The sequence below is a fragment of the Misgurnus anguillicaudatus genome, chromosome 22 (assembly GCF_027580225.2).
Source record: "Misgurnus anguillicaudatus chromosome 22, ASM2758022v2, whole genome shotgun sequence".
In the NCBI taxonomy this organism is placed as follows: Eukaryota; Metazoa; Chordata; class Actinopteri; order Cypriniformes; family Cobitidae; genus Misgurnus; species Misgurnus anguillicaudatus.
Genome location: NC_073358.2, coordinates 30,068,770 through 30,094,513, shown reverse-complemented (window position 1 = coordinate 30,094,513; position 25,744 = coordinate 30,068,770). Strand labels below are relative to the sequence as shown.

At 38.4% G+C, this 25,744-nt stretch overlaps 1 protein-coding gene across 2 annotated transcripts; it reads left to right on the top strand.

The window, feature by feature from the left end:
- The first annotated feature begins 116 nt into the window (after positions 1-116).
- aif1l (allograft inflammatory factor 1-like) lies at positions 117-25,135 on the top strand. 2 transcript variants are annotated; one of them, XM_073860228.1, is made up of 6 exons: positions 117-271; positions 464-525; positions 7,786-7,852; positions 13,413-13,454; positions 13,986-14,157; positions 23,374-25,135. In XM_073860228.1, exons 1-6 carry the CDS (start codon positions 253-255, stop codon positions 23,459-23,461), a joined length of 450 nt encoding a protein of 149 aa, XP_073716329.1. In that variant the 5' UTR covers positions 117-252; the 3' UTR covers positions 23,462-25,135. The 2 variants fall into 2 exon arrangements, with proteins under 2 accessions (XP_073716329.1, XP_073716328.1); XM_073860227.1 differs by lacking the exon at positions 23,374-25,135 and having other exon boundaries at positions 13,986-14,266.
- Positions 25,136-25,744: the final 609 nt, after the last annotated feature.

Here is a 25,744-nt window from a genome sequence, read left to right as displayed (position 1 = left end):
CATGAAAACCAGACGTGAATGAATCGTGACAAAATATTTCCCAGGGGAAAGCTGGTAATGTGCCTGCATTAACTCTCTTCACCACACGGTGGCGTCTGCAGCTGCGTGCAGCGGCCAGTGGGCGCATCACACAGTAGAGCAGCGTCTCTCTTTTTAAAAGCGTGAGATTCCCTGTCTCCCGCATAACCGACGCGACCATTCACTGAGCAGCACAAGCCTTTCCCTGCTGTCCATCTACATTACCTTCTCAATATGCCTTCAAACTTACAAGGTAAATTTATTTTTTATTTTTTTTATTAAACAATGCTTATTTAACATTTTATGCACGACGCTTGTTTGTTCGGTGCGTGCGTGCCGTGCCGTTAGCGGTCGACTGTCCTTATCTCGTGCCTGCAAGTGTATCAAACAGCCCGGCTAAAACACACCAAACGGGTGGGTAACGGTCTTTATGTCTCATTTTCAGGCGGGAAAGCCTTCGGGTTGCTTAAAGCTCAACAGAGGGACAAACTGGAGGAAGTCAATAAGGTAACGGAGCTCGTGGATTATTATTGTTTTTTTTTTCAGGACACGTTGTTTTATGTGTGAGGCGCGTTTATCTCAGTGGCCTTGAACACTCCCCATCAGCCCTAATGGCATTATTCTTACCGCTTTTCTTATTTCTTATTTTTCTTCACTTCATCTCCGTGATCTCTTACCTGTAAATCGTTATTTCAGACTGCAGCTCAATTGTTAAGCTCCATTTTACAGCGGCATGACCTAATTTAGTTGGACAACTCGAGCACATTAAGCCGCAGAGATCATTTCACGATCCAGAGCAGGGCCGTGTCTCAAACCTATTGAGCTATTGTCTACCTTAACCACATTTCATATCAATTTATCCATCCTGTAGGCATTATAAAGGGATAAATGCTGTTTCTAAAAAGTTTTAGAACGTAGTTAGACGCGCGCATTTAGTCACAGCTGCATTAAAATAGGCTACAAGAGGAGACGTGTTGACCTATTGTTTGAAAGGTTACAGACAATCTCAGACCTTTCATGAAAAACCCAAGAGACCGTTTTTAGACCGGGGTTATTGTAAAGCTAATATTTAAGATAAGTTGTCCTTGAAGTGATACGAGACGGCTGTCTCTGTGCTTTCAGAGGGGAAACAGGTGTCTGTGAGTGGGCATGAATAGAGTCATTATGTGGGAGAGAGATGGAGGAAAGGACAACAGCGGCTGTTCTCCACATCTCTCTCTCTCTCTCTCTCTCGTGTCCCTTATGTGGACTGCTGATAGCTTGTTCTGGTTCCACTGAATTTCTAGAAGAAAATCAGGACTGGTAATGATGGCCTGATATGATATTTGCAGCGCTCAGCTGCTCACCTGCACTTCTCTGGTCAAATAAATACAGCGGCGTTAAGAACATGTAGCCTGTTTTCGGGTCTAATAAGATGTTTGATATTTGCTTTACTTTATTTTTATAATACACATTTATCTGCCTAATTAAAACTGCTTTAGCTGACTTGTGGGGAATTTAGCTGCATACTAACCTTGTAGCATCATGCATTATCTTTAGTATAATGCAACACCACAAGATGATATATCTGATACAATATCTGATCTGTGTGGGTTTTTACATTGCAGAGTTGTCTTGAAGGTGAACCCTTTATAAACTAACTGATAAGAGTTTTTGATGGTAACGCTGAGATACTGGAGCAAATAGTTTACTTATCGAGCCAGTTTCAGATACCTAGGTGAAAATGTGTTGACGGGCAGTCGTGATGCAGTGAGATGTTGACCACAACCAGCTTTATCTTCTTCAGTCTACATGACTCAATAGGCTGATTCAGATCTGTCCTATCCTCTCAGCATTGTGTTTATCAGTAGTTTATTTATTTATTTTCTCCTTTCATCTGTGTGTGTGTTAGAGAGACGCAGAGACAAATAATGCAGCAAACCTATGAGCTGTATTGATGTCATGAGTCATATTTGAATGTTCAAGATTCTTGATGTTACACACACACACAAACCCAAAGTATTTGCTGTACAGCAAATTCATTTTCTAGTCAGCATCTTCACTAAACCTTAATTAAAACACAGACTCCTACTACACACACACACACAGTTTAATGCAGGGGTGGGCATTCCTGGTCTTGGAGGGCCACTGTCCTGCAAAGTTTAGCTCCAACCCTAAGGGGGCGTGCACACCAACGCTTTTACGCCCGCGGCCGGCGCATGTTTTATTTGATTCCAATGGAAACTCTGTGTTTTTCAAATAAGCCAGCAGCTAGTGTTTTTTTTTCTCGGAGCGTCGAGAGTTGAAAGAGATTCAACTTTGAGTGAAAAGCTCCGCTCGTCAATGTCAGTTCTCACACAGCCATCCAATCACAATGGAGGAGGGGCGGGACATTACCACAGCAACCAACCGGCTCACAGCTCAAGTATCAGAATTACCAAAGCGCTTGGCTGAAAAACAGCTGGCATTCGGCATCCTCAAGGCGTTTTCAGCCACGTTTAAAAGTTTTGGTGTGTCCAGCCTCTAATCAAACGCACCTGAAAATCTCAATCAAAGGCTTCAGTATAGGTGTGTTCGAGATCATCCGGCGCTGCGCAGACCGATCGGCGAGGTTTGCCGCTTGCAGTCGAGGGAGGAACTGAAGACGGAGCCGTCAAGCCGGACACCTGCTGCTTGCCGTAGTGACGTGTGCGCCGTGTTTCCTTGTTTTTAATCGCGAATGAAGTGAATTTAGATGCTGAATTTGATAAAAACAAATCTTTTAATAAAAAGTTGCAACCAGAAACATTTTATATCGAATATTTTAATTGCTGCTTATACTGTATACCCGAAAATAACGGGAAACAAGCATATATTATTAAAATGCCAATAGAGCGTGTTATTTTCATTTTTATTTTATTACACGACACAATATAACATATTTAAGCATATTAAAGTGTTTTTTCCTGTTTTAAAACATGAATTTATAAAGTTTATTAGTGAAACTAAAGGTTGTATTAAACTTGAAACGCACGTGATAGTTGACATCAATGAGGAGACCAATCAAGTAAAGCTGTTACGTCATCACAACTCCGGGCAGCCGCTCTGGAGAAGCTGCACCGGCTGAGCCAGCCGGCTACTCTCGAAACGCTCTCGCGGTACTTAAAAACCATTTGACACAGTCACGTGCCTGCAGCGCCAGCTGAAGTCGGACAAAAGTACTAACCAAAATGCACTGCTACAAGTCAGCCGCCGATCGGTCTGCGCAGCGCCGCATGAAGTCGAACACACCTTATGACTTGGCAATGACATTCAGGTGTGTTTAATTAGGGTTGGTGCTAAACTTTGCAGGACAGTGGCCTTTCAGGCCCTGGAATGCCCACCCCTGCTTTAATGCCTCACTAATGAAGTAGGCCGTTGATGCTTGCTATGCTTCTCAATGAATTAGGGTGAAATGCCCCTACATCCAAAAGCCAGAGGGCGGTCTCGTACAGAAACTCAATATATGCCACAGAAGAAGAACCATTACACGTAGCTTCTGAAAATGACTTAAGCATATATTTATATTGCTGTTCTTCAAACCTTTTCAGGTTTTTTTAATGATAATAAAGAATATGTATAATAATTACGTATCGTTTTGCACATCTAGGTCCGGAAAGCTGTTTTCAACCATGATTAGTAAATTCCTAAAGCTGTCATTTTTTTCTAATAACACGAGTGTCATGTGTTAAAGTACTGCTCAATCTACCGGTTATTTAGTGCTCTAGCACATCCTGAAGTTTGACTTTTTCAAAATAGAAGTAAATCGAGTTTAAATGTCAGGAGTTCCAGTTGGAATGAAAGTAACACTTTCTATTTTTTTTTTATCGTTGCATCACTAAATATGCTTTCATTCAAACTGATAGAGGCTTTAAAGGTCATTTAATACCAATTTTGAAAATGTATAGCCTTAAAGGGGTAGGTTACCCAAAAGGAGATTCTGGTCCACATCGGATACCAGATACTGGATGCACTTGGTTGAAAACTGAAAAAATCAATTGTAGAAGTTTTTTAAAATTGTATTAATATTAGATTTTTTTAGTTTCGTTAATTTAGTGAGACTGATTTGGACTACAAACCAATAAAATATTCGAACTTTTCTAAAAGTAACACTATAATTGAAATAAAAAAATGGAATCAAAAGTAAAAAAAAATTTTTAATAATGTGAAGTTTTAGAAAACTACAACATTCAAAACAGTAGTAAAGTAATGCAGTAACATCGACCTGCATTGCCTTCCATTGTATGGACACAAAACAACATGTGCATTTCTTATCATGTTTTGTGTTCCTTAGAATAAAGAGTCATCATACAGGTTTTAAATGACATGAGGGTAACAGGGCTTGACATTAAGCATTGTCATGTGGTAAATTTGTCAGTCACTTCCGAGTCATAGTAAAAAAGGTACTTGCCCAAAAAAAGAGAGTGATTTCGGCCGTGTGAATTTGGTTTAGTATAGAACAAAGGCTATTTCGCAGATAAAAGCACTTGATTATTATAGTGTTTCTCATACAATCATTTATTTGATTTTGTGTCAGCCACATCAAAATTGACTACCACAAATAAATATTTGCACACCACATTTTTCACTACTTTCACGGTTCGGGTGGGCAGTATGAGCTAAAATTCATATCAAGGTATTTTCCACACAATAAAAACTAGAGCTGCAAATTTCGACTATTTTTTTCAACCGATTAATCTATCAATTATTTTTTCGATTAATCGAATAGTCTAAAGATTTTTTTTTTACAAATAATAAATGTAACATCTGCTATTAATGCCAACATTTTATTGAAGCATTTCCTCAATTAAACAAATACACAAACAGTGCCAGTGCCAAGGAAAATATAACAAATCACATAAAAACAAGTCCAACATTAATTCAGCCTAACATAAACAGTGCAAAAGGGGCATTATTCACCTTAAACAAATAAAATATATTAATATTAAAGAAGTAAAATAAAAATAAATCAAACTGAATAATAACTCCTTATTAATATAAAAACATGTCCCGCTCTTTATTGTTCCAGCCCTAGTGCTAATCATAAACTAATCAAGAGTCATCATTAACTACAAAATGACTCACATGAAATCATTGTTTATTAATACATTAACTAAAAAACATGTCATGTTGTACTTAATGATGACTCTTCATTAGTTTATGATTAGTACATGCATTTACTCTGCATTAGTTCAGACTGAAGTAAAAATAAGTTCATTGTGATTCATGAACCCTTATTATAAAATGTAACCATTATATTATTACTGTTAATATTATTACTATCAGTAGTAACGTTACTGCATTCTCATTTAGCATCAACATTTAACTTTTCTTAAGTCTCGGGTAAATACAAATTTAGTTAGCATGATCTTCTAATATTTTATAAACGGCGTTTACGCTGCTGTTACTTTAAATAAACGCATGTCAGGAATACCTAACGAGACGAGCTTTTATAATATCTGCGCACATAGAAAAAAAATAAGCTATGGGAACTCCGCGCTGCCAGCTGGCTTTCAGTGCACGCGGGCACATGCCTATCTCAGTGTAACAGTAACTTATTATTTCATAACTTCTTAATATAAAAGGTTAAACATGTCCCGCTCTTTATTTACTGTTTCAACATACTGCCCAGACGCGATGCAATGTCGTGTCTCTCAGGCGTCTCGCAGCTCGTATTAAACTAAGATGTAAACACAGCTGTATTAAGCACAATATATGCCTGCATTGATTCTATTGTTGTATAAAAACTTACTGTAAAAATTCAAATACTTACGCTGCCGTCGCGTCATTTTGAGGTCGGAGAGCTCCAGGTTGTTTTCTTTTAAGATGATCATGCACAGATGTTGCGCTGCTGTGGTATGCCATTTCAGTTTTACACAGTATGTGTTTTATTTGGTCTCTGCTTAAAGTATTCCCACACTTTTGATCACGTTCTGGCTGTTTGGTATAACACTTGTATTATCCGGTCGGAGCTGAAGCCGCCTTCATTTGAAAACGTAAACAATGCGACGCATCGACGCATTTCCGGCAAATCGACGTAATTACGTAATCGACTACATCGACGCGTCGTTCCAGCCCTAATAAAAACCTTCCTTGTCTTTAAAACCGCTACTTTTTCATGAAATGGAAAAAACACAAAGTACTAGTTATTAATAAACGTATTTAATGAGTTTAAAGTAACCAGCAGAATCACAATGCCAAAACACTCCATCCATACTTTTTATGCATAAATATGCACTATGTACTGCCATTGCATTTACTAGCCTGTATCTCTAATTACACCGTAATGGATGAATCTGCCTTAAAATTGAATTTTCCATTAAAAGGTTGTTCGTGGTTTGTGTTGCTAACGTCATCCACTAAAGGGCTCTGATTCTACCACTTTTCATTTAACTGTAACTCCTCAACCATTTGCACTATCTGAAAAAAATTGAATTGTTCCTAAAAGACAATTTGCGCTGTTGAGCAATATATAGTTTTTTACAGTAATTTCTTAATTTCCGTCCACCTTTTTTATTCTTTCACTCACTGTCATTTGAGAGAGAGGCGCGTTCTTTCATGGCTGCCAGTGTTGATTCTGTGGCGGGCCGCCACAAATAAATCAATATATGGGAAACACTGCTATTAGTTTGAGTCGTTTATAATATGCATTTAAAAAGCAACACTCGTCAAACATAATCATTATAAATATTCTTTATTATTATGAAAATACCTGAAAAGGTTTGAAGAACAGCAATATAAATATGCTTATAGGCATTTCCTGGAGCTGCATGTGTAAATGGTACTACTGCTGGGCATATGGAGTTTCTGCATGAGAGTGCCCGCTGGCTTTTGGATGTAGTGACATTTCACCGTAATTCATTGAGAAGCATAGCAAGATAATTAATTACACGATTTATCATCCCAGCCTAATGCTTATTGTATCTTGTAAAGCAGTGCTTCCCAATCCTGGTCCTCAAGGACCCCCTTTCAAAAAGGTTTAGATGTTTCCTAATTTAAAGCACCTGATTCAACTAATAAGCCTCCTTCCAAAATGGTAATCCCTAACAAGCTGATGAGGTAAATCAGGTATGTTAAATAAGGAGACATCTAAAACTTTGAGGAAGGGGGTCCTCAAGGACAAGAATTGTGAAGCACTGCTGTAGAGGGAAAGTTGTGTGTGGCACTTTTTTTTACTTTGATGCAATAAATGTTTTTCTTGAAAAAAAATGAGAATCGTGTGAGAGAATTGTGATCTCATTTCCCATGGAGAAAAATTGTGAATCACATTTTAGCAAGAATCGTGCACCCCTTGAGGATGAGAAAATGATGACCGTTCACTCCAAAATGAAAATTCTATCACTTATTTACCAGGACTTGACATAAAAATGTTGCTAGGATATTTGTTTTTGAGTGAACCATCTCTTTAAAATTGTATTACTGACCAACAGAAAAGTTTTTAAAATGTTACCATAGCCATGAGAAAAATTGGAATGTTAGGGAATTTTAAAACTGACGACTTTGAGAATCAGGAAAGTTTGCTGGCCCTGGGATGTGAGAAACTTATTCATGTATTTTAAAATTGTCACAGATTGCAAGCATGTCATGATAGAAAATTAAACTGAGAATCAGCATTCAAGAGGCTTGATGTATATCACTGTGGACACTGTACACATGCTCTATATTGCTTCCTGCCCTGAGGAAGATCAACTATCCCAAGAGAGTCGTAATTCATTCACCCTCTCTGTTCCAGTTACAGATCATACTAACTCTCTCTGTCCTTGTTTTCAGGAGTTTATGGAAGATCAGAAGTACAGGGACGAGGAGGATTTGGCAGAGAAGCTGGATTCTTTTAAAAGTAAGAGGTGCAGACTAAAAGAGATTGTTTTTCAGTGATCTTCAACCTCGGCTGAGATGAGGGTGAACACCAACATACTGTTGAGCCACCATATAGCCTACAAACGTTTGTTTGTTTGTTTGAGGAGGAATAATTCATGAGCTGATGTCAGTGCTTATAACTTGTGTGGGTGTTTGCACATGTGCGGTTCAGTTGGTTTTTCCATATGGTCTTGCAAGAATGTGCTGTTCTTGCCCCCTTGTTGTTGTTTTAGCGTTAAGGGCTTTTGAACATGTGCTTTTTGTGGGAGAGAGAAATAACAGCCTCTGTGGGTGTGTGTGTGGGAATAAGACAACTGGAATGTAAACTTCAGAGTCCTTCAGACTCTTCGGTCAGTTTGTATTGTGGTTTTGCCTTTCTCTCTACAGGGTTCCCGCGGGGTCTTAAAAAGTCTTAAAAAGTCTAAAATTCAGAATGTTAAATTTAAGGCCTTAAAAAGTCTTAAAAACACCCAGATTTTTATCCCAGGTCTTAAATTTAATTTACCCAAGTCTTAAATTTCTTACCTCTTTTCATTCCCAAAAAGCGTTGTCCGCAGAATATAAAATAGTAATTTAAAACGCTGAAGAACTAACTTAATCAGTGGCGGAGGCAGAAAGTGTATGATGGTGGGTCTCTAAAAAGAACGTTCCGCCCTTTGTCATAATCCACGCAAATCGTGCCATAAGCTATATTTCAGGTGTTGTGATCTGACTGTTTACTGTGGGTTTGGGGAGAAACAATCCTTAAACTTAGTTCTGTATAGGCAAAAATCTTTTTCGGGGTAATTTATAAGCCCGTGGCTTACCTGAGCATTTGCCAGGTTCTGAAACATAGAGGACACAGAAGCGAACAAAAATCAATGCTGCTTTATTGAAAATCAACTTAAACAGTCGGGCCATCGAGTCACGAGCCACCAACAGCGTGTCAACTTTAGTGTTACACAGTTTTATATTTTAGACCTTAATATTGCTCTTTGCTGCGATGCACTTGAACCTAACGCGCTTTCCCTTCAGCTCTTCACAAACAGCAGCGATTGGCAGACGGAAAGCAAGAAAGTACCGTAATTAGCCATATATTTCAAAAAAGTGCAATTGTTTTCTTTTAGGAACAATTCAAACTTTTTGATTGCGCAAATGCTTCAGGAGTTACGGTTAAATGAACAGCGGTAGATCAGAGCCCTTTCGCATAGGCAGGCTGCTGCATACGGCATCGCCTGGTTTATTTAAGTTAACTGAGCATTACATTCGCAAGTCATAAGCATATTACAACAATTAACGATTAACTAAGAATAATAATCAATATTTTAAAGTTAATTTCAAAGTTAATATTCTGAAATAAGAAATGCGACCCTTCGGAGGCTACAGCCTTCGGATTGAGAAACGGTCTTAGTGGATAACGTTAGCAACACATATCAAACAGCCTTTTAATGGTAAATTTCATTTTCTTAATGCAGATTCATCCGTTATTGTGTAATTAGAGAGGCTATTAAACCTGAAAAAAGAAGAAAATTTCATTTTCTTAATGCAGATTCATCCGTTATTGTGTAATTAGAGAGGCTATTAAACCTGATGGCAGTATATAGTGCATATTTATGCATAAAACGTATGGGTGGAGTGTTTTTTTGGCTCTGTGATTCTGTATTCAATTAAATGCAATACATTAATTTATTAATAACTTGTATTAATAAAATGCATATATTAATGCTTTTAGGGATGAATAATAATTGAAAGTGATCTTTTGTTCTTTTTATATTTATAAACAGGCACAAGATATATACACAGCACACAGCCAGTTGTACATTAAACATTATGGGGTGGTTTCCCGGGCAGGGATTAGCTTAAACCAGGACTAGGCCTTAGTTTAATTATGACGTATAACTAGTTTTAATAAACATGCCGTACTAAAACCATTACTTGTGTGCATTTTGATGTATTTTAAGATATGTCAGTGCAAATTGTTTTCAAGTTTGGAAAGCTCTTATCCATGTCTGGGAAACCTCCCCTATAAGCTTATGTACTACAGAGTGTGATGCATTTTAAAGCTTAGTTGTATGAGGCAGTGTAAAACTAGGCACAAACCAGCAGCTGACCATACTAACTGATCTAATATTTGTCGGCGCCAACAATCGCGGTCTAATAGAGTTAAGCATAATGTATTTCCATGTATTTTGATTATCTGTTTTAAAACTGCGTTCATTTTATATTTTTCTATAACTGAATCAATAAAAATAGAATGTTTTAAGAATTTCTGAGATAATTTGAATGCTTCTAGTAATGTGTCGTGTTGGTCTTAAATTTTACTCATAATGGTCTTAAAAGGTCTTAAAAAGGTCTTAAATTTAACTTGCTGAAACCTGCAAGAACCCTGTCTCTAAAAACTTAGGTCACCTAAACTCTTTTAGAGTTTATCTCCCTCTTTCTAATCTCATGATTTCTCTCTGATACCTGATCTTTGAAGTTTAAAGTCATTGTGATATCAGTATCATTTTTTTTTCAATATGTTCTTTACATGACTGGTACTGGTCATATTGCATACTCTGTATAGCTCCCAGGGAACACGCATACTGATTAAATCTATTAAAAAAAGGTTTACCTTCTAATGCACTGAAATTTGCACTTAGTATGCCAAATGCATAAATGTAAATGTAGATTCATAGCTCATCCTATAAAATGACTTTTCTTTTACATTTTAGGGTGCACTCACATTAGGGCCAAACCGTGCCCCAGCATGATTGTCCCCCCTTCCCTATTCCCCCCAGAAGCATGCACTCACACTGTACTTTGAGCAATCCGAACCCCGGCATGCTTTCGTCATTAGGATGCGATTGTTTAGAAAAAAACAGGAAATAAAGTGCTCTTTTAACATTGGAGCCCATCCTAATGTTAAGTGTGTGTTTTTTGAGTTATTTGAGCGTAATGACACATCATATTGCGTAGTTGATTTGTCGCATGTATAGGGCCCTATAAAATCCGTTTTATTTTTTCCCAAATTCCATTTTCTCTGTTTTAATTTTTGGCAATTATATTTTTTACCCTTTACTTTTATTTTAGTCATAAAAAGAGTGTGCCTTTAATGTTAATGATTAAAATGTAAATGATTTGGGGGAAAAACTGGATAACAGGATTACTTAATGACTATAAAAGATACATTACACACGCACATACACACGCACACGCGCGCGCACACACACACAACTCAATTCAATGCATTGTTTTTTAGTGTTGTTGCAGGAGGCTACAACAAGGTGTCAAAGCAGTGGTGCCTTCAGAAGTGCCTTAAACACATCAATCCAGCGGAACGCGATCCATATTTTATACACAATCGCTTGAAATGCATATAACTTTACAAACATACACAGGATCTGACTTAGGACAGCATGAGCACGCAGCTCTTTGCACGTGCGAGCGAAAGAGAGACAGAGAGCGGCGCCATGATGCAGATGATTATATTTTAAATGCGAGGGATAGTTAGTTTGCCTCAGCTCGCTTGAAATGCATAAAACTGAACAAATACATGAGGATTTGTGTTCGGACTTCGGACAGATGCGTGAGCGCGTGCACGTGAGAGGTACAGTGAGACAGACATGGATGAGAGAGTGCATGTATCTTTGCGCTCACCGTGAACAGAGTGTTGACTAAACTTCCAAAATAACAGTTCTCCGGTCACATAAAAGTCATGTGAGACCTGCTCGGAACTAAGTGCTTAGCGTCGAATTTCTTAATTTTTTCGCTGACGAAAGCAGAGTCGTGGAGAGCCGCTTCACCATGGTTTCAGTGTTTTGGAGGGGGTCTGAAACGACGGGAGGGGGCGTGTCGCACAGATTTACTTCCCCTGGTCTGCATTTCCCCCAGACATACGTTCGTCTCCCACACAAAAACATAATTTTATTCAAAATATGCAAAATTCCGCGTTAATACTAGATTCCGTGTTAATTAGCCAATTCCGCGATTCTGTCCGCGATTCCGTGATCGCGGAAATTATAGGGCCCTACATTCATGTAACCCTGATGAAGGTGAGTGGTCCCGCGATTGACGTCTCTCCTTTTGAACAGCACCTTGGCAAGATTTCCGATCACGCTGCGCTTTCTGCGCCTGAGCCCAAGTGGTCCGTGTCAGAGCTCACCCTGGGCTTTGGGGGTCAAATGTACCTGGGTTTGGATAGTGTGAGTGCGCCCTTAACCACCCCCTCCCACCCCATTTAACAATCTGGCCATTTTTGTTTTATGTAACACCCGCTTTTTACCATTCAAATCAGTTATGGTCCAAGCCAACACTTTTTTTCTCATTGATTATCTGGCTTCACTCACAAATGCATCAGGTTACGGAAGTAAAACTGTTTGCAAACTACATGTCATGTTAACTCAAACCCTAAGGGCTCGCCATTGCTCTGAATAATTTACTATTAACTGCGTGCAGTGTGCATATGTGGGTTTGTAGGTCATTATAGCAAGAGTTACTGTAGGTTAATAGGGTTAAGGTAGCTTTTGAGGTTGTGCTGTTGTTGTTTTGTTAAACAGAAGAAAATGTAGGAACAGAAAAGGACAAAATGCCTAAAGCACAACAAAGAGGAGAGTCATACTCTCTAAATTGCTCTTAACAATGTTGAAGTGAAAGCCTGCATGCACATTCTCATGGTCTGAGCCCACAACACAGTGTTTGACCTACTAATGTCAGTATGTGTGGATGGCTCTGTTCTAGAAACAGAAATGAAATGCAGAAGTTGGGGGAAAAACAATAACTCTGAGAATAAATGGGAACACAAACCAAAAGAGGTATAAATCGAAAATGTTAAGGAGGGAAAGTTTGTACAGTGTGGCTGTGGCTGCATCGATGCATTTTGACCGACAACCTTTTTGACCATCGCTCGCACATGCATATTCAGCTCAAGGGTGAACAGACTGTGTTTGTGTTCATAGGGATCCACTGTGACCCTCTCCTTCCCATCAGCCTCATCTCACGGGGGCTCCATTACACACTCAATGAGACCGCTCTGACAGAAGCCTCATTGTGAGTCTGAAACTATATAGAGAGAGAAAATACTCTGGAATGGGAATAATCAAATGGGACAATGATTCAAATCTGGCACTAGCTGTCCTCATTTGCAGATATAGCCAGCAGCCCTTTGTAAAATAGGCCTCATCACGGTTAGAGCACTGAGAAGTGCATCATTTTTCCAAACACGCCTCTCTGTTGTTTGTTTCAGGACTGCATCTGTCGTGCTTGAACTTTTGTTTCTGCCACTGTCAGATGTTACTAGCAATTGTGAGGGTGCGTGGGTCCGATTTTGCCTAGATTATGGGAACCCACCACAAGAGAAACGGCCTAATAAACTCCTCAATAATGGTTTCATTGGAAAGTATAAATGCAGAAAGATGTGTGTAGGGGTTAGGGAGTAGAAAAAAAAAATTGCCCCGTGTAAATTGAATAAACATGTGCATACAGCTGTGTTTGTGCGGTTTGCTGTAAAGAAAGGCTTTGTTAATGTGACTGTTGCTCCTTGTACTTGATTATAAAATGTTGCATATTTTTTCAACCCCCAGATAAATATGCAGAATTTGACCTGAACGATCAAGGGGAAATCGGTAAGTATGTGTGTACAGTATGTGTAGTTAAGACTGTGTGAGTGTTAGTGGGGAAGAGCTCTTTGTGTAGATGATACTGTATGTGACAGATGGGAAACGTGAGAACTTCCCTGTAACCATTAACAGCCACAGGTTGTCATTGCTGTTGAAAGAGAAGACATGACTGTGGCATGTGGAGAGATGTAAAGAAAAACACCATGTTTCTGGAGATACCATATACATTTTTTTTAGTTACTTTTAACTAGTGGTTTTGCTCTAAACACATTTGAATGACCCAATTCTACATGCTAATGTTCTCTGTTTGAAATAAATGTAAAGGCGCTTTTGGTTTCTTAATGTCTTTGATGATTTTAAAGTATTGTCATAAACTAGTAAAGCTAAAAATCTAGTCAGCATCACTAATATACAGTATTTGTCAGATGGTGGGCAACTAGTCATCTATCCTGCTGTGAGTGTGTGTGTAGTATTTCTTCTGTCGTGTGCCATCAAAGGAAGTTGTGTGTATATGATGTATTTTTATCTCTTCTGTAGACATGATGGGTCTAAAGAGAATGATGGAAAAGTTGGGTGTGCCAAAGACTCATCTGGAGATGAAGAAAATGATCTCGGAGGTGACAGGGGGCTGTAGCGACACCATCAACTACAGGGACTTTGTCAAAATGATGCTTGGCAAGCGATCAGCTGTTCTCAAACTGGTAAGTGTGTGTGTGCGTGCATGTTTTAACTTGTTCTCTTTCTGTCTTGTTTCTGTGTTGGAAAATTCTGTTATGCAGAATTCCTCTTCTGTTTTCTACTGAAGTGTGCTTTGGCACAGTCTGGCTATTTTTAGGTTTGTGTTTAATCTCGTCAGCAAATCCACAACAGGATCAGCATATCTGTGCTATTATCTCTGTGGCAGAAGGTCTGCTGTGACTGGTGATCATTGTGTCATCACTATGAGACGGATGGTGTCTCTGTCAGGCCATTGTTTTCTTTACAGATGGTTCTTAAACATACCTGAGGACCCCCAAAAAATGTTTAATATTCACCTTAAACTAGGGATGTGACAATTAATTGTGCGATTATGCTACTTAATGAATTACAGTGAATTGCAGGTACATCCAAAAGCCAGAGGGGGCTCTCATGCAGAAACTCGGTATGTGCCGCAGAAGTAGTACCATTTACACAGGCATAGATATGTAAACTAGATGTCGCCTTGGCTAAGACAGTTCATTGGAACAATGCGTCAAAAGGAGCCACCATCTTGAAACAGGGGAGCCCTGCATCAGAAAATTTAAAGTTTTGATATTAAGAAAATCTACTTTTTCTAAATATAATGCATCATGCTAGTAGGCCTAACATCCATACGCAGCACAACAGTCTGGCATCTAGAGATCGACCAATGTGGATTTTTCAGTGCCGATACCGATTTTTGTTTCATCAGCCTTAGCCGATGACCGATACAAGACCCCTGTTCCAAGATTTTCTTGATGGCGATATTTGGAGCCGATACATGCTTTTGCTCAGGAAACTGCCCCATAGAGATGAGACATAAAAACCTGCTTTGTCCAGCTATGATCAGCTATTAGGCCGAGCTTTTGATGTTGTCAGCTGTAAAGGCCTGGTTGTTTTTAGTCATATGACCTGCCAATCGCTTGCGGCTTCCAGCACTTTGTCTGTAAATAATGCCAAAAAAAAAATCGCCGAACATGGCAGCCACATGTCAGCCGATGCCGATACACATAAAACTCGCAAATATCGGCCCGATATATCGGCCGGCGGGACCATCGCCTTACTCTCAACTAGTACCTATACCAGCTAAGGGGGGGGAGTACTCTGGGTTCAGGCTAAAATTTTGAGCTCGTAGCCCTTCCCTCAGACAGCAATGTTGTACTTGTTAAATTGGCAGAGACATGATAACTGTGTGTTAACACTTTATACTTCAGAAGCAAGCAACGTGTGCGGGTGAGTCAGTGCTACAGTCTCCCCCTCTCACACTTTCCCTCCCTCTTACTCACGCTCTACCTCTCTCACTCGCTTTCACACTCTCTCTGCCCCTCCGTCCGTGTGTTCCCATGTATGAGAGAAAGCGCTGTTTCTGAATTTAAACTGTTGCATTAAGCTGTCGTTTCTGCATAAGTTGCAAAGTTTCAAAATTAAATTGTAAACCACTCGTGTTTTAATCAATGAACTGTTGTTCTTATGACTCAGAGAAATGATAAAGCATATAGCAAGTTTACAAACTGTAGTATTTTGTCTGTCAATTAGTCACGTTTATGTATGTATGTGCATACGGCACTCGTGAGTTTTACAGTTTTGTTCACGTTTTTTGAGCATCGCTGCTGCAGTAGACTGGCGGTGCCTCTATTAGCGGCTTTTCTCCTTTTCTGCCGCCGTTTTAAACGGTCCACAAAACACACACGCGCACCAACGCGTGAGGAGGAACTGAGGTTGGCAACAGATTTGCATACTACGAGTTGATTGGACAGGTACTCTCATGTAAACGCACGAATAGCTTATTCGGAACCATACATAAGCGGTTTTATTGTTTTTTTTACCAAACTATATTAGAAATACGTGGTTGAATCAAACACGGTGCACCACAGGATAACGGGACTATTCGATTCTTTACCGAGAACTGTTACACCACTACTAAAAACCTGTGGAACTCTCTGAGATCCATTTCTAATGTGAATTTTAAGAAACAGCACCTACTTACAACTGATGATTTTATGAAAGCAGTTAAATGTTTTTTTTACGGTTTGATAATGCAGATACTATTAAGGAATCTGAAGAGATTCTGTTGAGTGTATACCATAAGCTAGATTACTTGTGGACCCTCAAGAGGTCACTTCAATATTTTGTTAAAATATGTTCAAAGAAATCGTCTGGGCCAGATGACATCTCTGCTTATCTTTTACGGGAATGTGCAGAAGAGTTAACCCCTGCATGGTGTCCAATCTTCCAGCAATCTCTAGACCAACATATGTAAAAAAAAAAAAAATCACTACACCTGTCCCTAAAAAATCTGGTGCTGTTGATAATGACTTCTTCAGACCAATTGCTATAACATCTGTTATTGCGAAATGCCTGGAGTAATATGTGGTGTCCAGACTGAAATGTAATAAATTCATTGTTGGATCCATTACAGTTTGCTTATAAGGAGAGAAGGGGGACTGTGGATGCTGGCAATACTGTCACACATCTGATATTTAGAAACCTGTAATGCATATCCACGACTGCTATTTGTAGATTTTAGCTCTGCTTTTAACACGCTTCAGCCACAGTTACTCTTAACCAAGCTTGTAAATCGTACTGTTAACCATTTTATTGTCAAGTGTCTTTCTTTAACAAATCGTACTCGATATGTAAAAGTGAATACACTTTCTGATCTTAAATCTATTAGCATTGGTGTTCCTCAATGTTGCGTTTGCTCTTCCATAGGGATGCTCCGATTGATCGACTGCAGATTGATATCAGCCGATAATGGCATTAAATGACTCGATTGTTACTCGCTAAATTTGCCGATCTCACGAACCGATCTTTCTGTTTACTTTTGTCATCATGGGGCTCCTGAATGCGGTTGCAATTAGAGACCATTTTTACGCAGAGCGACCATTTTTATAACCCGTTGCTCATGCGACGTGCAGATTTGGATTTCTCTCTTTGCCTGTATAGAGATATGATTATTTTCTATGAGGAAGTGCTCCGGTCCTGATAGCGTGATGCGTCTTCACATCCCCATCACACAGCGTATACAACACATATTAGCCGTAAGTTTTTTATTTGCATGCGTTTTGACCTTTTAAACTTTCATTTTCCTCACAGCTGCCTTTTGTCCGCATACACATTCACATACATTGTCATCAGTGCACGTGTACAGAGCGATCTCTTTCACGTCTTAAAGCTACAGTAGCCTAAATATGCTAATTAGTGTGTGGTGTGATGTGATGTGATGTAATGTAACAAAGAGGTCCATTCCTATACTCTTAAAAATCCTATAGGAAACTCTGCACTCTGTAAGCAGTTACAAGGGGTGTGCAGATTTGGATTCTGAATGATGTCATATTCCCACAGGGCACCCATAAATCTACTAACACACTGTTGAGGACAGACCAATCCCAAAATCATGTTTTGCATTAACGCTAGTTAAGATCCTGTCCAAGTTGGCAAGGGTTCCACTGACCACCTCCCTGGTCCTGGAGAAGACGATAAACAAAACCTCAGGCTTCCTGTTTTTTTGCTTGGTTTCACAACTTTTTTTGGATTGTGTGTGTGTGTGTGACAAAAATGTGACTTTGGCCCAAGTTCCACAATGCTACCATATTAAGTCATTTTTGTACACTAGGAAGTCTCTTATACCCAGGTTAAAACAATGTTGGCTTGCTTGGTGGTTTAATGACCACTGGAAACCCAGGGATGGATCTCTCTGTACTTCGAATGAGAGTGATGTTTGGGTTAAATATGATCTTGTACATCTTGGAGTACCTTGTTCTGTTGAGATACTAAATTAAAACATTTATCTTAGCTTATGTTGAAAATGTGTCCAGGCATGAATAAGTCCGCTTAATAGGAACATTTAAAAAAAATTTTTTTTTCTAAAAAGTAAAGTATTGCCTGCATATTTCAAGCGGGAAAAAAACACCAGCTGTGTCCTGGCCCTGGGTGGTTGCAAGATATTTTTAAATGGCTCAAATGATGCCCGAACGCGACATGCATACATTTTTTTGTTTTTTTAAAGAAAGATCTGAGAAAAATCTGACAGAATAAGACCCAAGTATGACCCAACACAGTGGCTTTTTTAACCAACTGGACCCAAATGTAAATGGCATCGATGTGTGTGCAGTCAGCAGCCCACATGCACCAGACAGAGGTTTGGAAAGGGACTCGGTGCACACAAGTGAGACAGTTCAGGTCTTCTCGGGTCCGTTCGGCAAACACATTCATTTTAAATTACCCAAGGCTGTTAATATTATCCCCGACCTGTGTCTGAGGCACACGTGAAACTGCGCGGGTCGGACCTCGGGTATTCGGATCCAAGAAGACCCGTGAAGAGTAGACCCCTAGTCTGTATCATCTGTATACATCAGAATTGTGCACATTGTGAATGGCTAATTGGTGGTAAGCTGTTAGTTGAGTCAGGGCTAGTTAAGGGCTTATAAGAGATTTGTGAAGGTTTACCTGACATGGAAAGTCACCTGCTCTCACTAGATCTGTTCACAGTCTCACTTTACATTCTTACTGTGATGGTCTTGCTCTGTTATTTGTCCATGTCATAAATCAGTTCCACATGCTTGTTAAAGCTTTCTTTTGTATCTTTTTTATATGCATAAAACAATGCACTATTTTTGGAAGAAATCAATTTTGTGCTCTATTTGCTTGGTCTATCTGTATGTTATGTACAATCTTTCTTTGTTTTTTTTTGCCTACTTTAATATCTCTCTATTTATCTACCCGTGTTGCTCAGTCGGAAGCTAAGCTTGCTTTAGTCAGAGCTGGACACTTGAGTGGACACAAAAACACTTAAATCCTGTGCCTTCATGTGTTCTTAAATGTCTATAGTTGGATACTGAAATCTTATCCTTTAACAGGGTGTCCGCGGGGTTTTAAAAAGTATTAAAAAGTGATAAATCAAAATTGTCAAATTTAAGGCCATTAAAAGTGTTAAATTCGGCTTAGAGGTATTATTTTTTCCAAATTAGGTATTATTTTTTCAGACTATCAGGTGTCCTATTCTGATTGAAATTCTATCTGCGTTCGCGTTAGTTCGTTTAAATATGGGCTTATCTGGGCACATAATCAAAGATCTTTCGTTTCTGGGATGTTATCAAAGCCTGGAGTGGAGCCAAATCACGTTCCTCTCTACTGTGAGCGTACTGAAATCACTACGCACCGGATCCACTCCGGGTTTTCTGACTGTATCCCGTTAAGCGGAGGTAAAACTTTCAGCTAGCATGGTCAAACTTATAGAGCAGGAAGGCTCCGATGTTTTGAAGATCGATAAAGGTGTAAAAGACCAATGGAGATTGACTTGGCTTAGCGAAATGATGAAGATTGGCAAGCCTTTCCAGGGAACTACACTAACCTTTTCCACTGGTGGCACTTGCGCTACCAACTTTTTCAGTTACTGGTGCAAAATATGATTTGGTCGCACATATTTTTTTCAAGTTATATTAAGGTGCTCTGGATAATAATGAACAATAATGAAACTGTATTGCATACAGAGATGCTTTTTATTTTACTTGCCATCTTTTAAACCACATGCCGCCTTGTTTTCTTAAACGTTGCAGTCGTGTTTCCCACAGATCTTAAATTTACTTGGTGGTGAAAAGGGCAATTATTACCCACTGACAAATAATGGTCTACTATACATGTGACGTAGAACTAATAATGTGTGACACAACACAATACTTTGATTTATTGAAAATTAATATTAATTTCACATTATATTTCATTAATCTAACCACCCCAAACTTTCTTTGCCATTAACAAAGCTGACACTGTTTGTCAAAGCATCACGAAAACACTTACTGTTTTTGCACTGATATATGAAGCAATTAGACCCCTTTTATCAAACTCAATATAATACAATATGTATAGTATATTAATAGACAGTGCAGGTCTATAGATTATAAATGTGACTGATGTTATGACTGATGTTATAATGGTAATAATTTCTATTAGATAGGCACTTTTCCTGCTTCTGCTCTCTTTCTATTTCTCTCTTGCCGATTTCAAAAGCTTAATCCACTCATTTTTAAAAGTCTACTTGCTGTCCCGGTGACAAACTTTACATTGCTTTGCTCGTTCAGTGCAATTGGCTTGACATTAGCATTGCTCTTTGCTACAATCTCTGTCCAAACTTAATATGGATATGGTTTTAGAAAAGATATGGTTTATTAATAATAAGATTATTAAAAAAACGTGAGAAAGCAAATGCAGCGCGTGGTCGTAAAAAGAACCATCGCCATAGAAACCGAAGGCACGCTGAAACTTCACTCGAGCTTTAGCGCGGTAGCGCTCATGGCCGTTTTCCGATCGACTCGGGTTATAAACACAACATTAATCAGACTTGGGACCCAAAGTAATTAAACTAGGACCTAACCGGACCCGACAGACCACTTAAAATATAAACCCGGAACCATACGGGTCCCGCGTCCTCAGTGAAGAAAGACCTCTGCTCAAGTTCAGAAACATGGAAGACACTGCGCTTGCGTCGCGTCGCACCTAATTCATTGAGAAACAGCTGAGCACGCAAACGCACACTGATAGGGAGAGACACGACGTGCTTTCACCCAAAATGAAGCCAACGTGTTGATGGCTCAGAGCACGTTATAAAACGTATTCTTAAAATCCACATTTCTGTTTTAATAAATGCTCATAGTAAATCATAGCATATTGTCTAAAACATTAGGTAGCACATTTGCGACCCATTAAAAATTAGGGTCGCAACGGCAGTTCAAAAGGTCGCATATGCGACCATTTTGGTCGCAGTGTAGCTCCCTGCTTTCAGTTCGGGGGCTAAGAAACCCAAACAGCCAGGTAACTTGCATGTCTCCGCACAGTATGACTACATTAGGGGTCCTGTATTTTGGGGGTAAATGATTTCTCACGTACGTGATCATCCGCGTCACGTTTTTTAATGCTATGCTGATCTAGCCGCGATGGGTATGTTGAACTCGTGGGTAAACTTCATGCGGCGCCACAAGAACCAAGAGGCAGGTGACATCCAAATCCCATCAGAGAGATTGACGAGGAATCATAAGAGGAGACTGCTTCCGAAATGCTCTCGCGGGACTTTGATGTCATCGACCTGTCGGTTCTTGCAGTTGCATTTGCGTGTGGTCACACAAACGTAACATTTGTCCATATATTTAAGCACCGCAGTTTAAAAACAAGTGATTTTAAGCCATTCAAACACATACAACAGTGCTAAATGCATCCGCTGTTTCTGTGTCAGAGGAGCACGCAAGCCGCGCATTCGATTCTCATTGAGCTTGTGTAGTAAGTATTTTTGCCGCTTTATTGGCCTTAAATAACACGGCAAAAATACTTACAACACAAGCTCAATGAGAATCAAATGTGCGGCTTGCGTGCTCCTCTGACACAGAAACAGCGGATGCATTTAGCACTGTTGTATGTGTTTGAATGGCTTAAAATCACTTGTTTTTAAACTGCGGTGCTTAAATATATGGACAAATGTTACGTTTTATTTATATATGCCTCAAAAATCCCGTCTTTGCAAATATCCTCATATAAACACGACCATTTAGGTCTTAGGAGAAAGTAAACAGCAGAAACATTGCGCATAAAATAGCACATCAGCGCTGCCTCTATTGTAACATAATATTTAGTTGATAAAGGTACAGTCATTTAATTTCATTCACTATGGTTACAGACATCCTGTGCGAATTCTACACGAGTTTGACTCGAGTTACTCGTTCAGGGTTTATATTCATACATAACGTTTGTATAGCTGTGACTGTAAGCTGTTGTGTGAACAGAACAGACCCTGGATTAGTCGTTTATGGGTACTGAATAATATGATATGAAAAGTTGTATTTGTTCACATTAGTAAATGCATTATGTAACATGAACAAACAATGAAAAATATTGAGTATATAAGCATTAATGAATTCTTGTTTATGTCATTACAGTAATTGATGGTAGTTCATGGTGCATTCACTAATGTTAACAGTTTCAACTTTGATTAAAAAAAATTAGTAAATGCTAAAATAAATACATTTACAATTAATAAATAATGAATAAAAGATTCATTAAAGGTGGTGATATTCATGTTTTCTTTTTATATAGTGAGTTATTTAGCCGTTTCGCCTTCACATCTGAAATGCCCTGCAAACTACAGCTACCTATATATGCAACAGGAGACTTCAATATGGAATTTATGGCAAAAAATCTCCCCTTAAAATGTTATAGGTCTCACCTAAATAAAGTGTTAAAGGAATATGACTTGGCCTGAAAAACATTTCAGTCAGAATAATTTTTTTCACTTTAATCCATGTCTATTCTTTTTGTATGTTATACATGTCAAAATATGTGTAAATAATAGAAAGGTCACTGATTAACACTTGCAATTCAGTGTCGTGATGGTTTTAAAAAAAATATTCTAAAGGTATTAAAAAAAGGTATTAAAAAGTTGTAAATTTAACTTAAGGATTGCTGTATATACCCTGTTTAAAAGACAAGACCGTGTGTGTAGTAGGGCAGTGCATTGCCAACAACTTCTTGATATGATATGCATCCCAAAGCCACGATATGATGCACATCACGATATGGGTTAAATTTGAATTGAATTTCTTTTGCTTCGAATGTTGGGGGTCTTCATGCGTTCACTAATAATGGTTACAAAACCAAAACGGGCATTATAATTACATACTATAAAAAGTGTCAAAATCGATATGGAGGGTGCTGTATTGATCATCAGGAGTTCATTATGATGCATCACCGAATCAATAATAATAACAATGGTTTGTATTGTGTTAGTGTTTTGTGTATTGAAATATTTTGGATATGTTGACCTGTTAATGCTTGTTAATACTTTTTAAAAGGGACATTTATCTAATTAATGAAACCTAAATTTCTAATGTAATGTTTTTAGAGAGCAACAGAGTCTGTTTTATATTGCTTTAGAGGTGTTGTGTTCACCTTGCACATTGAAAGACTTGCAAAACATATAATAAATATTTTATCTTGAATTTTTCATATAGCTTGACTACTTGAAGCTGAATTTGTTTTCCCACTGTAATTTACATTTTTAAGTGCCAAAGGCTGTGACTGATGACTTTTTTTTTTATTAAAATCTTTCCATTTGCTTAAAAAAATAGCCGTTAGGTAAATGTGTATGTAGTATGTACTTTAATAGACTTTCTGTAAGCATATGTGCAATTGTACTTAAGGGTGATTTTTTTTTTCTGTGCAGGGTGATGATGTTTGAAGATAAAGCTAACGGATCCAGCTGTAAACCCGAAGGCCCGCCACCCAAACGTGACATCACCAGCCTGCCATAGATCACAGACGAAGTGGAGATTTTGATTGACATCCCTGCATTTGCAAAACCCGCCCATGTAACATTATAGGGGCTAGGCCTTACCTAGAAACTTTTGCCAGGACCCAGGGAAAATCTTAGTTTGGTGAAGGACAAAATGGATAAAAGAGAGAAAAGTCTATATATATATATTTGCTGTGAATCGGTCAATGCTCAAACCAGTAGCTTTTTATAAGTCAAAATGTATATATTTATATGAAAATTATGTTTTTTGAATAGTGTGTACAAGCACAAATCCTGTGAGTGAAGTAATTGTTAAGTTTAGTGTGAAACACTGCAAATGTACTAAGTATAGGGGTGTACAAGATTATACCATTTCAAATTGTGAGGAAAGAATGGTTTTAGAATTAAGATTTCTCTCCTCCCATAGTGTGCTTTTTTTACCATAGTGTGTTTTATCATCCCAGTACATTTGTGTTTGCCAGTTCAGTCTAATTCGCTTTAGCTTTCATTAACTTGGCTTACCATTTCTTAATGTGACATCATACTGTAGATGTTAATGGGGTGTTTGCTTACAGTAAGATCCAGTTAGTGCTCAGCCATGAAATGGCTCTTGATTTGAGTTGTTCTGGTGCTCCTTAATGCAGGATTTCATACTATTTCTTCACAGGAAGAGAAGTGGGAATACTAAAACTTGAGAGAGGTGGCAAAGGAGGAAGGATAATTTGCTAGAGCAGGTTACATTCATCAAACTATAATCGCTCGGATATTGTATCTCTCCATTTTCATTCCTTACATTGTCTTCATACTCTCCCTGATGATTGTGAGTATGTTTGGTCGTGATTTGTCTGAACTGCAGTCTGTAATGTTAGTGTTTTGTACATGAAATTCACAGATACTGTAAGAACAGATATGCTTTGAATCGAACACTTACGACCTGCCTTTTTTAAAGTCTCCTATGTGAATTGTGAATGACGGCATATGATAGATGTGACATAAAGGCGAGCACAGTCTTAAGAGACGGGACAGGAGACTTGTGGTCAGTGTATAGCATATTAGTTTGAAAAACTGCTCTTTCCAAGTGCCTCACTCATTTAATGTAGTCGAGGTTTTGAGTGAATATTGAGTGAAGCATCTTTGAAAAGGATTGCGTGTGTGTGCTTCAGATCTGTTTTTATTGTTGATCTTTTTTTTTAAGACATCCAGGAATGTCTTTGTGTGAAGTCCTTGGACATCTTATCTTATTTTAACCCAAGCAGGCTTAAATGTTGTGCAGCTCTACTGGTAATATTCTGTATTGTTTGTTTTATAAGAGCTGATGTGTGGATTTTTAATTGAGTTTTATTTCTGACAGAGAAGGATAAAAGTGTTAAAAATCAGCTAGCAGTAAAGGTTTGGCTTTCAATTGTATTTTGAATTACTACATGCAAAACCACTTTTCTTTTCAGCTGTCATGTGAATTTTTATAGATTTTATTTTTGTGCTTCTGTTTAGTTTGTCAATAACATGTTTTAATTTTTTTTGTTAATATGGGCCAAGTGTGAATCAATGGCGGCACTGTATTGCTTATTTTTTTAGAAATGCATTTTAATGATTTATTTGATTTATAGTTTACTTTGCCAGCATATTAATTAGCAAAGGCATTTGTAAAGTTTTTATCAAACACCAAAGTAAATACCCTGCTGTTACGCCTTGAGCTATTAGTAGTGCTTCTTTGTGCGTGTGTGTGTGTGTTTTGATGCTATATTCACATGTGAACACATCACTTATATGATTAATCTGTAGTTTATAATTGGCATGTGTGATCTCACCCACATCCTGAAAATATGTTATGGGTATAGCAAGATCTATTAGGTTTATGGTTTATAGCACGCTGCATCGTTTTGTGTGAGGGTTTGCTTCTGCGTTTCACACATGGAAACAAGACACTTAATTGTTTCACGTGTTTAAACAAAAACCCAGATTACAACTGTTTTTTTTTTTTAGTTGTGTAATGTGGTTCCCTAAACTAATTATCATTGTAACTTATATTTTAAAATGAAGAAGTTTAGGCATTTCCAAAATGATGATAAGGACCTTTAAGTTTTAACCTCAGTGGTCAGTTCACTTCCTCCTCTGGACTTCTGCTTTATTGATTTAGAAAGCACTGGCTTTGTTTACACCACACACAGTTCTTTATACAGCCATGTGCTCTACATATTAAATATTGTTTGAAAATAAAGTGTCAAGTTGCCGCCTTGTCCACACACAGTCAAATGATGCGACTTTGTTTTCTCACATGCATTAGACTGATTAACACTGAATC

Coding starts and splice junctions, on each gene's coding strand:
- aif1l (XM_073860227.1), top strand. Junction 526..7,785: donor AACTGGAGGAAGTCAATAAG/GTAACGGAGCTC, acceptor CCTTGTTTTCAG/GAGTTTATGGAAGATCAGAA. Junction 7,853..13,412: donor GAAGCTGGATTCTTTTAAAA/GTAAGAGGTGCA, acceptor TTCAACCCCCAG/ATAAATATGCAGAATTTGAC.